This window comes from Panulirus ornatus, chromosome 36 (assembly GCF_036320965.1).
Source record: "Panulirus ornatus isolate Po-2019 chromosome 36, ASM3632096v1, whole genome shotgun sequence".
NCBI lineage: Eukaryota > Metazoa > Arthropoda > Malacostraca > Decapoda > Palinuridae > Panulirus > Panulirus ornatus.
In genome coordinates, this window is record NC_092259.1 from 8,679,423 (window position 1) to 8,692,813 (window position 13,391).

General features: G+C 45.1%; 1 protein-coding gene across 2 annotated transcripts in view; it reads left to right on the top strand.

Annotated features, from left to right (window-relative positions):
- Positions 1–12,067: 12,067 nt before the first annotated feature.
- The window catches only part of LOC139760294 (neuropilin and tolloid-like protein 1), a 168,283-nt gene continuing 166,959 nt past the window's right edge, over positions 12,068–13,391 (top strand). For both annotated transcript variants that reach the window (XM_071683264.1, XM_071683266.1), the window contains exon 1: positions 12,068–12,657. In XM_071683264.1, the coding sequence (XP_071539365.1) occupies positions 12,606–12,657 (52 nt within the window). In that variant the 5' untranslated portion in view covers positions 12,068–12,605. The remainder of the gene's footprint in view (positions 12,658–13,391) is intronic.

Genomic DNA, 13,391 nt, shown 5'->3' on the forward strand with positions numbered 1-13,391 from the left:
CAATGGTCTGCGGCGGGGTTATCTGCTGGAGGATAGTACGTAGAGACAGACAGAGGAAGACCTCAATGGTCTGTGGCGAGGTTATGTGCTGGATGATAGTACGTAGAGACAGACGGAGGAAGACCTTAATGGTTTATGGTGTGGTTATCTGCTGGAGTATAGTACGTAGAGACAGACAGAGGAAGACCTTAATGGTCTATGGCGTGGTTATCTGCTGGAGGACAGGAACGGTGATGCAAAATTTCTGAAGGCAAGGATAGCAAAGATGAAGGGGGATCGATTGTACAATACTCCTGTTCGTAAGGACCAAAGAACTAATTACCATCTTAATATACCATCTCGTACACGTCTTGTACATGGGAAATATAGAGAAAAAGGCTTCAACTTATAGTAGAAAATGGATACTGACACAGAACACGTGGACTCCATGCAGTGTGTGTGTGTGTGTGTGTGTGTGTGTGTGTGTGTGTGTGTGTGTGTGTGTGTGTGTGTGTGTGTGTGTCGTCTAAACCGCAAAGGCGTCAAAGACTAGTCGTTTTGGACGATGTAGTTCAACGTCGACGACTCTTAACTACCCTGGAAGCTGTTTGGCCTTCATCTCCAAAACAGCCGACCAGCCGAACGGCATAGGAAATAATTACATGGGTGGGGGTGGGAGATGAATTTTTACATACACTATCAAAAGTGAGTTACATCAAGACAGGTGAGAGAGAGAGAGAGAGAGAGAGAGAGAGAGAGAGAGAGAGAGAGAGAGAGAGAGAGAGAGAGAGAGAGAGAGAGAGAAAGTCCATCACCATCACTGTGACGCTCTCGTCTGTGCCACAGCGACGCGGCGCGTCTTCCACCCTCGCTGTGTGTCTGTGCGTCTGTGTCACTCTTTGTGTGTGTCTGTATCACTGTCTGTGTGTCTTTCTCACCGTCTGTGTGTCTGTATCACAGTCTGCGTGTGTCTGTGTCACAGTCTGCGTGTCTCTGTGTCACAGTCTGCGTGTCTCTGTGTCACAGTCTGCGCGTGTCTGTGTCACAGTCTGCGCGTGTCTGTGTCACAGTCTGCGTGTCTCTGTGTCACAGTCTGCGCGTGTCTGTGTCACAGTATGCGTGCGTCTGCGTCACAGTTTGCGTGTGTCTGTGTCACTGTCTGCGTGTGTCTGTCTCACCGTCTGTGTGTCTGTGTCACAGTCTGCGTGTCTGTGTCACAGTCTGCGCGTGTCTGTGTCACAGTCTGCGCGTGTCTGCGTCACAGTCTGCGTGTGTCTGTGTCACAGTCTGCGTGTGTCTTCATCATGCAATCGTGCTTGGCTCGTTGCCAGAGCTGGCGACTGGGCAATTACCCCCTTCCCTCCATTAATTACTGTCGCTGCCAACATTACCATTCTGACGAGTAATCTCACGGCGTAATCAGGTCCTCCACACAGCGCAAGCAAGGGCGTGTCTCCCCCCGCCGCCGCCTCCTCCCCTGGCCGTAACCCCCGCCCCCTCTGTCCTTCTATCTTCCATCACGTCAGCTCTCCATCGCCTTCGTGTGCCACGCACCCTCCTTCAATTTCCATCACGCGTGTTAATCTTTTCGCTTCAGTTTACACCTACACACACACACACACACACACACACACACACACACACACACACACACACACACAAACACACACACACACATGGTCATACACACACACACACCCACACACACACAGTCACAAGAACAGACTGTCATAACATTCAGGTCTTGCGGGTGTGGGTGTGACTGGGTAATGTGACTGGCGTGTCTGGATGACTCGGAAGATCGACGGTTGACTGGCAAGGTTGACTGGATGAGGCATGATGACGGACGACGACCCGTTACCATAAGCGTGCTAATGGACTGTTCGGGGATGACGAATTGTGCCTGAATGACACGGGCAAAGAGTGACTGCGTGACGTGGTGTGGGTTGGGAGGCGGCGGAGGGATGCGGAGGAGGGAGGAGGAGGATGCGTGGCCGAGTCACGTATGACTGACTGCGTGACTGGGGCGCGCGCTTGCAGCACGGGATACCCCTAACACTGTTGGCACCTTCCCAAAGTCCTCGCTGACTGACTGGAGTCTAGCCTCTCTCTCTCTCTCTCTCTCTCTCTCTCTCTCTCTCTCTCTCTCTCTCTCTCTCTCTCTCTCTCTCTCTCTCTCGAGAAAGACAGCACTGAGAGAAAAGATTCCCAGCGTCTCCGCCAGGCATGGCGCCGTATATTCATATGTTACGTAAGGTGATCACATTATCATTTAGTTACAACGGAGGGCGCGCGAGGTTTAACAACACCGCTCTCACTATACACACACGGTAGAGGGAAGGGAGTATTACATTACCATATTCCAACCCGAGGTAATTACATTAAGCCTCTGATACTAAGAATAAAAGATAATCGTGTTAACGTTGAGCGATAAAGATGCGAGAACTAACACCGCCTTATCATCCACGGGATTCTAAAATATGTCTTGTATAGTTGCCTAAAGGCTTAAGAAATCCAGGATTTATATATATATATATATATATATATATATATATATATATATATATATATATATATATATATATATATTTTTCTTTTTTTTTTCAACGTTTGGAAAATTATTACCAGCGACCATCATCATGATTCAGTCAGACAGTGACAAAGCTAAGTAATTTCTTTCGCTTAATTGTGGATTCCCATCACTAGGCTATGTAATTTCTTTCGCTTAATTGTGGATTCCCATCACTAAGCTATGTAATTTCTTTCGCTTAATTGTGGATTCCCATCACTAAGCTATGTAATTTCTTTCGCTTAATCGTGGATTCCCATCACTAAGCTATGTAATTTCTTTCGCTTAATTGTGGATTCCCATCACTAAGCTATGTAATTTCTTTCGCTTAATTGTGGATTCCCATCACTAAGCTATGTAATTTCTTTCGCTTAATTGTGGATTCCCATCACTAAGCTATGTAATTTCTTTCGCTTAATTTTGGATTCCCATCACTAGGCTATGTAATTTTTTTCACTTATTCGTGGATTCCCATCACAATGCTATGTATTTTCTTTCGCTTAATTTTGGATTCCCATCACTAAGCTATGTAATTTCTTTCGCTTAATTGTGGATTCCCATCACTAAGCTATGTAATTTCTTTCACTTATTCGTGGATTCCCATCACAATGCTATGTAATTTCTTTCACTTAATCATGGATTCCCATCACTAGGCTATACAATATTTTTCGCTTAATCGTGGATTCCCATCACTAGGCTATGCAATTTATCTCGTTTAATCGTGGATTCCCATCACTAGGCTATGTAATTTCGCTTAATCGTGGATTCCCATCACTTGGCTATGCAACTTCTTTTCCTTCATCATTTCTCCATCGTAGAAGCGTCAGACACGTTTGAAACCGTATATAGAAACTGACATGACGGTATTATAATCCAAGTAAAATTATAAGTAATCAGGACTCCCATCCAACAGTATGTTCAGTAGATATTTACCAGCCCATCCACCAGTATGTTCAGTAGATATTTACCAGCCCATCCACCAGTATGGTCAGTAGATATTTACCAGCCCATCCACCAGTATGGTCAGTAGATATCTACCAGCCCATCCACCAGTATATACGGTCAGTAGATATCTACCAGCCCATCCACCAGTATGGTCAGTAGATATTTACCAGCCCATCCACCAGTATGGTCAGTAGATATTTACCAGCCCATCCACCAGTATGGTCAGTAGATATCTACCAGCCCATCCACCAGTATATACGGTCAGTAGATATCTACCAGCCCATCCACCAGTATGGTCAGTAGATATTTACCAGCCCATCCACCAGTATGGTCAGTAGATATTTACCAGCCCATCCACCAGTATGGTCAGTAGATATTTACCAGCCCATCCACCAGTATGGTCAGTAGATATCTACCAGCCCATCCACCAGTATGGTCAGTATATATCTACCAGCCACCGAAGTCCCTCCTCCCACTCATGGGTCGCCGGGTACGACATGCCTTGGGTGTCCCAACGGTTGACTTAAATGCCAACTCGTACAACATCTTAGGCTATAACCTTTAAATTCTGAAGGGTCACATTTATGGACTCCGTCCCCCGCATGCTATACGGCCCAAAACAAGCCTTGTTAATATTATGTATTTAAAGTTTTCCCAAACTTGGAATTCATCTTACATCGCCAGCGCGGCACAGGCTGCCAGAGTTGTGATGCTTTGTTTTAGAACGGAAATAGACATTATGTGTCGTCTCGTACAGGGAAGGTCTATTTCTATATCTACAATATCTTTATAGATCTTTCAAATATCTATAATCATCTTTTTCGCGGGATATTTTCAAGGAAATGGTTTTCCTTAACACGACAGATTGCGTTTGGGATAAGGCCAGGTGACTGTACGAATATGGCCTCTAAACTCTAAGAGCTTCAAACCCATTGTTGTGGTTCCGTTCGGCCTGACGTCATAGCCCTTAAGCCCGACGCTACGACCCCTTGAGCACGACGTTACGACCCTTGAGCACGACGGTACAACCCTTGAGCACGACCCTTAAGTACGACCCCTAAGCACGACGCTATGACCCCTGAACACGACGTTACGACCCTTGACCACGACGCTACGACCCCTTGAGCACGACGGTACGACCCCTTGACCACGACGGCACGACCCCTTGAGCACGACGCTACGACCCCTTGACCACGACACCACGAGAAAATAAATATTTTCATTGGGGGAAAAAAAAAATGACAGAATTACCGCCCACGAAAAGGCAGTCTGAAAAAAACATTTTGCAATGCAGGATTTTTGACACGAGTTTAGAATGGGCTTTAAAAAGATATCTGCTCGTGACATTGTGAGAAAAGAAAAAAGATACAAGAGTAATCGGCTTGGCAACGCGTGGAGGGAGAGAGCCAGCAGCAGCCTCTCATACCAACTGGCGGGGAAAGTGGCTTTCCACCTAATGTTACTCTTCAACAAAATGGAAAAAAAAAATTTCAAGAAAATGATTTAACAAAATGAAAAAAAAACTCAAGGAAATGATTTAACAAAATGAAAAAAAATCTCAAGGAAATAATTTAACAAAATGAAAAAAAAATCTCAAGGAAATGATTTAACAAAATGAAAAAAAAATCTCAAGGAAATAATTTAACAAAATGAAAAAAAATCTCAAGGAAATAATTTAACAAAATCAGAAAAAATCTCAAGAAAATGATTTAACAAAATGAGAAAAAATCTCAAGGAAATGATTTAACAAAATGAAAAAAAAATCTCAAGGAAATGATTTAACAAAATGAAAAAAAAATCTCAAGGAAATGATTTAACAAAATGAAAAAAAAATCTCAAGGAAATGATTTAACAAAATGAAAAAAAAATCTCAAGGAAATGATTTAACAAAATGAAAAAAAAATCTCAAGGAAATGATTTAACAAAATGAAAAAAAAATCTCAAGGAAATGATTTAACAAAATGAGAAAAAATCTCAAGGAAATGATTTAACAAAATGAAAAAAAAATCTCAAGGAAATGATTTAACAAAATGAAAAAAAAATCTCAAGGAAATAATTTAACAAAATGAAAAAAAAATCTCAAGGAAATGATTTAACAAAATGAAAAAAAAATCTCAAGGAAATAATTTAACAAAATGAAAAAAAAATCTCAAGGAAATGATTTAACAAAATGAAAAAAAAATCTCAAGGAAATAATTTAACAAAATGAAAAAAAAATCTCAAGGAAATGATTTAACAAAATGAGAAAAAATCTCAAGGAAATGATTTAACAAAATGAGAAAAAATCTCAAGGAAATGATTTAACAAAATGAAAAAAAAATCTCAAGGAAATGATTTAACAAAATGAAAAAAAAATCTCAAGGAAATGATTTAACAAAATGAGAAAAAATCTCAAGGAAATGATTTAACAAAATGAAAAAAAAATCTCAAGGAAATGATTTAACAAAATGAAAAAAAAATCTCAAGGAAATGATTTAACAAAATGAGAAAAAATCTCAAGGAAATAATTTAACAAAATGGAAAAAAAAAATTTCAAGAAAATGATTTAACAAAATGAAAAAAAAATCTCAAGGAAATGATTTAACAAAATGAAAAAAAAATCTCAAGGAAATAATTTAACAAAATGAAAAAAAAATCTCAAGGAAATGATTTAACAAAATGAAAAAAAAATCTCAAGGAAATAATTTAACAAAATGAAAAAAAAATCTCAAGGAAATGATTTAACAAAATGAAAAAAAAATCTCAAGGAAATGATTTAACAAAATGAAAAAAAAATCTCAAGGAAATGATTTAACAAAATGAAAAAAAAATCTCAAGGAAATGATTTAACAAAATGAAAAAAAAATCTCAAGGAAATGATTTAACAAAATGAAAAAAAAATCTCAAGGAAATGATTTAACAAAATGAAAAAAAAATCTCAAGGAAATGATTTAACAAAATGAAAAAAAAATCTCAAGGAAATGATTTAACAAAATGAAAAAAAAATCTCAAGGAAATGATTTAACAAAATGAAAAAAAAATCTCAAGGAAATGATTTAACAAAATGAAAAAAAAATCTCAAGGAAATGATTTAACAAAATGAAAAAAAAATCTCAAGGAAATGATTTAACAAAATGAAAAAAAAATCTCAAGGAAATGATTTAACAAAATGAGAAAAAATCTCAAGGAAATGATTTAACAAAATGAAAAAAAAATCTCAAGGAAATGATTTAACAAAATGAAAAAAAAATCTCAAGGAAATGATTTAACAAAATGAAAAAAAAATCTCAAGGAAATGATTTAACAAAATGAAAAAAAAATCTCAAGGAAATAATTTAACAAAATGGAAAAAAAAAAAGTTTTTTTAAGTCGCGAGGAAAAACATGACTTAAGATGCAACACATTTTTTCCATTGGAATAGGCTTACGTTGGCAGATATATTCTATTAAGTAGTTCGAGTGTAAGAAGTGGATTTGAATTACTTTTTTTTTTTCTTTTACTTTCTTTAAGGACGACTGTTGCTTAACTCTGTAACTTTTAGATGGTGAAGTTACTTATGTGTAGAGGGTTGATTTGGAAGACCAGAGAAGATGGACGCTGTGGGAGCCCAGAAGGGGCGAAGCAAGGAAGTTGTGGGTTCAGGAGCGACCAGGGAAGTTGTGGGTCCAGTAGCGACCAGGGAAGTTGTGGGTTCAGTAGCGACCAGGGAAGTTGTGGGTTCAGTAGATATCCAAGACGCGAAGGTTCAAGGAAGATGCAAGAAGTTACAAGTTCCAGGGAAATCCGGCAGCTTCTAGGCTCACGGACACGGAAACCTCTACGTTCGGGGGTACTCGGGAACCTCTACGTTCAGGGGTACTCGGGAACCTCTACGTTCGGGGGTACTCGGGAACCTCTACGTTCAGGGGTACTCGGGAACCTCTACGTTCAGGGGTACTCGGGAACCTCTATTGACAGATGAGACCCCAGTGGGTGTGAGAACTCCTTTTGCGACGCGAAATGACTACAAAGTCTCCCCTCCCCCCCCCAAAAAAGTATATATATATATATATATATATATATATATATATATATATATATATATATATATATATATATATATATATATATATCAGTACACCTTTACCCTTGGTGTATTAAACGAGGGAGGGCGTCTGGCTCGAGAACAGAAAACGAGTTGTGCGTGTGGAAAGCGTTCACACGGACTGAAAAGTTAACCTTATTTTACGGAATTACCGTCGCCCAGAAAAACACGGCTCCGCGCCCAGCACAGGATGTTATCAGACTGGCATGGCCCCGCGTCATTCGGGGCGCTGTGGGTGGCGTTCAGGCTATGGCCTGACCTCTGACCTTCATCCCCCCCCCCCCCCCCAAGGTCACAAGGCTCAAGGGCCGTACTGTCAGGTCCTTGAGTGTGGCATGGCGCTATGGTATATGGTCATACCGTCCGTGCTCAAGGGCCGTACCCTCATGCTCCAGAGTCGTACCGTTACCATCGCACCGTCGTGCTCCAGAAACCGTACCGCCGTGCTCAAGGATCGTACCGTCGAATCTGAAGCACGTACCCTCATGCGCATGGGTTGTACCGTCTCGCGCTCTAAGGGGCCGTACCGTCGTACCGACCGCGCTCTAGAGGCCGTACCGTCGTGCAATCTAAGGGCCGGACCGTCGTGCGCTCTAAGGGCCGTACCGTCGTGCGCCCTAAGGGCCGTACCGTCGTGCGCTCTAGGGGCCATACCGTCGTACCGTCGTGCGCTCTAGGGGCAGTACCGTCGTACCATCCGCGCTCTAAGGGCCGTACCGTCGTGCGCTCTAGGGGCCGTACCGTCGTACCGTCGTGCGCTCTAGGGGTCGTACCGTCGTACCGTCCGCGCTCTCTAGGGGCCGTATTGTCGTGCGCATCCCCGTAAAATGAAACATTCGAGCGGTCGTCAGGTCTGGAGGTCTCACACGCACCTGGCCGTCATCCCCCGGCGGCTCCTGGACCCACCACCAGGGGAGCTCCTCGAACCCCTTCTTGATGTCGCGCTCCGCCTCTCGTGGCAGAAGAGGAACACTTGAAACCGTATCGCAACACACGGGAATCGCGCACGTTCCGAACTGGAACTTTGTTCACTGCGTATCAGTGACGATGTTTCATCAGACTCGCTCGTCGGAATTAAGCTAGGTGACACACACACACACACACACACACACACACACACACACACACAGAAGGCATATCATTCTTCATAGCCACGAAACAAAACGTGGAAGATGTGCAAAGAACACTACTGACATCGAGAGGGATCGTATAAGAGGCACATTCAGTTATAATAGGGCCACCTTGAACCAGACGCGTTCACACGAACGCTCAATTGGGCTTCGGACCCGTCGGGATCTGTCGTTGTACACACACGCCCCTTGGTTCCTGCGAAACCTGAGTCTCTCTCTCTCTCTCTCTCTCTCTCTCTCTCTCTCTTCTTTACCTACTGGCGCAGTGACGAGGCGGAGTGTACTGCGCTCCTGCGGAGGAGGAGGCGCTGAGGTGGTGGTGGTGGTGGCGTCTCCCTCCTCCGCCGCTCCGGTGCCAAACACGTGCACCAGCGCTACTTAATGCCAGCGAGTGAGGCATCGAACCCTCAGATGTGCGCGAACCCAGAGTCATGACTGTCTCGGACAGAATGAAGCACTGCTTCACGCGCCTCGCTCGTTCGCCATGAAGGATTGTTAGCCTTGCGCGCTGTGTTGATAACACGAGCTCTCTCTCTCTCTCTCTCTCTCTCTCTCTCTCTCTCTCTCTCTCTCTCTCTCTCTCTCTCTCGACCAACGCGTCAGTTTTCTCGCCACGAACCGGAACAAATATTCTACGTCACTGGGACGGTCATGACGGAGATGCAGAATACATTATACATTTCACACAAGCTTTTCCCCCCCCCCAATACGGAGGACAGCTCTTGTGCAACATAAACACGGCTGTATTTGCCGTGTGGTTACGGGACTCTAAACTGTCCGTGTGAAAAATTAACACAGCCGGGATGCTGTGTACTGCCCTTGCCGTGACGGTGTGTGGCGACCCAGTAAATTGCCATCCTGGTCTGGCAACCCAGGTGATGCAGGATGCCATTATGGTCTCATGGTAGAGTTGCCATCAGGGTCTGGCGGCCTAGAAGGTGCCATTATGGTGCCGTGAGGCAGAATTGCCATTATGGTAAGGGGTTACAAGAGGTACAAGCTGCTACCATGGTGCCCTGATAGAGTTGCCATTATGGTCTCCTGATAAAGTTGCCATTATGGTCTGGCAACCCAAGAGTTGCAGGTTGCCAATATAGTCTCCTGATAGAGTTGCCATTATAGTCTGGCAACCCTAAAAGGTGTAAGTTCCCATTACGGGGCCCTGATAGAGCAAGCTGCCATCATGCTATGGCAAACCATGTGACACCAAAATTGCCATAATGGTCTCCTGATCTGGCGAGTTGCCGCCATTCACGGTGTCGTAACCCAGCACATACAAGCGACTGTGATGGTCTGGCAACGCAGGTGGGAGAGCAAAGTTGCCATACTGGTCTGGCAAAGTCTTAGGAGGTCTGGATGTGAGTTTCAATTCACTTCCAGGATCGTGGATCCACCCTGGAGGCCTTCGACCCCACACTAAGGTGATCACAAGACGTTTAAAAGGGAAACACGTGTGTGTGTGTGTGTGTGTGTGTGTGTGTGTGTGTGTGTGTGTGTGTGTGTGTGTGTGTGTGTGTGTGTGTGTGTGGTTGCATTTATACCGTTATTGATCTGAGACTGATCAATAAGGCAGACAGATATCTTTTACACACACACTATTATCATCACATTAGCAAAGAACGTTATGTGATGCAATGGGAAGTAATGACCAAGATATGACGTATGCAGTCAACACTGAACACAATACCTGGGCGACAATTTAACAAGATGGAGAACCACAACGTACTTAAAGGACGAGGTGAGAACAGCAAGCTGAAGTTACGTGGTGGGACAATGTAGATTTCTAGGTAAATAGGATGACAAAAAACATCTTGAGAATACAAGAGGAAAGAGCGGACGCACACACACACATGGGCACCTCCTCAGATGAATACATTATGAAGTCGTTTACACTCACAAGACTTGAATGAGAAAGAGATAACAGTAAGACGAGGTACTACAAGCTTGTGATCATGCCCCAGAAGGGGGAATGTTGGCCGGGGATAAGAATGAACAAAATCAAGAAAAGAAGACGGCGATAAAGACGAAAAAAAAAAATTTTCAAAGTCAAACCCAAGGACTTTGTAAATACGCAGGAGGAGGAGGAGGAGGAGGAGGAGGAGGAGGAGGAGGTGGAAGGGTGGAGGAGGGGGGGAACCCTGTGTAAAAGAGACGGTGTAAAGTCATTACAGCAGCTGGGAAAACGGTAGTCCTCATTTACCATAACAAAGCCAAGGCCTCAGGAATGGGTAAAGCCTCCTGCAGTTCACTACACACACACACACACACACACACACACACACACACACACACACACACACACACACACACACACGTCCCAGAACTTTTCGTGGCCATAGATGAAAAGCAGTGAAAGGAAGTCAAGACAGACGAAACTATAGGGTCTTCGTAAGAACAAGGAAGGACAGAACTCCCATGTCCCTGAACGTTTTCTCTGGGACACGGACGAAAAGTTGTGGAAAGGAAGGCGAAGATGGATGAAACTATGGGGGTATTCATAAGACAGGAGATATCACCGAGATTAAGACGGAAGGTTATCATACATCATGTTCGCAAGTCAAATCCAAGAGTGAGGGAGGGGGGCCTGTGTCGAAGGCCAGGCCAGGCCAGGCCAGACGGCCGTGTCGTTCTACGAGTGTCGAGTCATCTGTGGGGGGTGGTGGTGGGGTCTTTGATGTCAGCGGGGAAGGTGGCTGGCTCTCCCACCGTTGAACCTGTTCGTTAATCATGATCTGAGGGGAGGAGGAGTGGGGGGGGATATGTGTCTGACGTCTGGAAGTCGGCAAAATGGTTTGATTCCATGTCTAAGAAGACGACTGGGGCTGGGCTGGGCTGGACATCCACCGCACATCCCACGGATGGCGGCAAAGGTCACCATCAACCAGCTTTTGGGGTAACAGGCTTCGAGGGGTGTGGGTGGGAGGAAAGGAAACTCATAAAGATGGTCAGTGTGAGGCACAGACGATGGAGAGAGAGAGAGAGAGAGAGAGAGAGAGAGAGAGAGAGAGAGAGAGAGAGAGAGAGAGAGAGAGAGAGAGAGAGAGAGAGAGAATTCCCTGTGGCACAGGTTGGCACGAGGGAGGGAAGGAGAGAGAGAGAGAGAGAGAGAGAGAGAGAGAGAGAGAGAGAGAGAGAGAGAGAGAGAGAGAGAGAGAGAGAGAGAGAGAGAGAGAGAGAGAGAGGTTTGACAGTGCCCATGGTTGGCATCAGCGGATGGGACCGTCGCCAGGGAGTCAGTAATGAGAGAGAGAGAGAGAGAGAGAGAGAGAGAGAGAGAGAGAGAGAGAGAGAGAGAGAGAGAGAGAGAGAGAGAGAGAGAGATCTCGGAGGGGGGTGCCAGCGGTTGGCACCAGCGTGTGGGAGTGTGGCCAGGGTGCCAGTCAGTGTCTCCTGTGCCACGGTGGTAGCCAGACCCGTGAGGCTCCCGACCACCACACTTCCCTCTCTGCCAGGGGTCCGCTACCAACCTCGCGCCCTCCCTAAATACACGAGGATTTCCCGGCCACGCCACCAGCAGCAGCTGGATCAGAGCAGCAATGTAAAGTTATGATACTGTGTGGGGTCCTCTGAGAACACACTACCCTGGGATAGTGCACTATTGGCCTGCCTACCTCGATGGCTGCCGGGTGACGGTGTATGCTAACGTACTGATGTATAGTGGAGTAGCCATGTATGGTGCGTCAGTGAGTGTGGTTAACGGTGCACAGTAAATGGTGTGGTAACGAGGCCATGTGTGTTAACGCTGGCTCCTGGTGACCGACCTACCAACTTGGGCCAAGTCTGTCTCGGCGACGATACGAGCAACAGTTGCCAGCGGTGGTGGCGGGAGGCCCAGCTGCTGCTGCTGCTGCTGTTCTACTGCTGCTACTGCTGGAGGAGTCCTGCTGGCACTCACCTGGCACAGGGCCACGCCGGCCTCATGTGTGGGACGGCAGAGGTGATGTGCCGTGGCCTCCTACTGTCTCTAACAGGTACTGTGGACCTTGCTGTCTCATTTCCCCTGACCTAAATTACTTCTTACCATCTGCCCTGCCTATGGTACTCCTGATCTTACTGTCTCTTCTCCCCTGACCCAGAGGAGGGTTCGATACCCCACAACAGCGCTTCTGGGATGGGTAGAGCTATAGACTCTACCCACCATTGCTCTGTTAGTGTGAAATATACGATTCCAAGCCACGAACTAACTCAGGACATTTGTCAGGAGTTGTATATATCAAAATTTGGAGGCTGACTTGTGTTTCACTATAAAGTTTTTAATCAACGGTTCCAACCGGTGGACGTGGCCGTCTTCCTGAGCGCTGCAGGAGCCTCACAAACACAGACTGGACCCCCTGGTGTAGGAAGAAAGCACTTCCAGGTAACGAGTGTACACTGGGCAGTGAACACGGAGCTAAAACCCACAATGTACCTCACACATAACTACACATCTGAGACCTAACTATGTACTTTACAGAGTTGGCAACCTCGCCTTGCTGGGGGACAGGTGGAGAACCCGCAATGCGAGACACTATCCACTACTTCACATCTACGTAGTAAAATGAAAGAGAGATAAGAATGTTTCTCTCATTTCGGGTGTTTCTTTAATGTTTAATCTCAGCACAAAGGAAAACGACATCTCACAGGTGGAAATAAATATGTGGTATTTGCGCCAACGTTGAAAACTTTACTGTTACATTTGCTATCTTGTTGGTCTAACTGTGTCTCT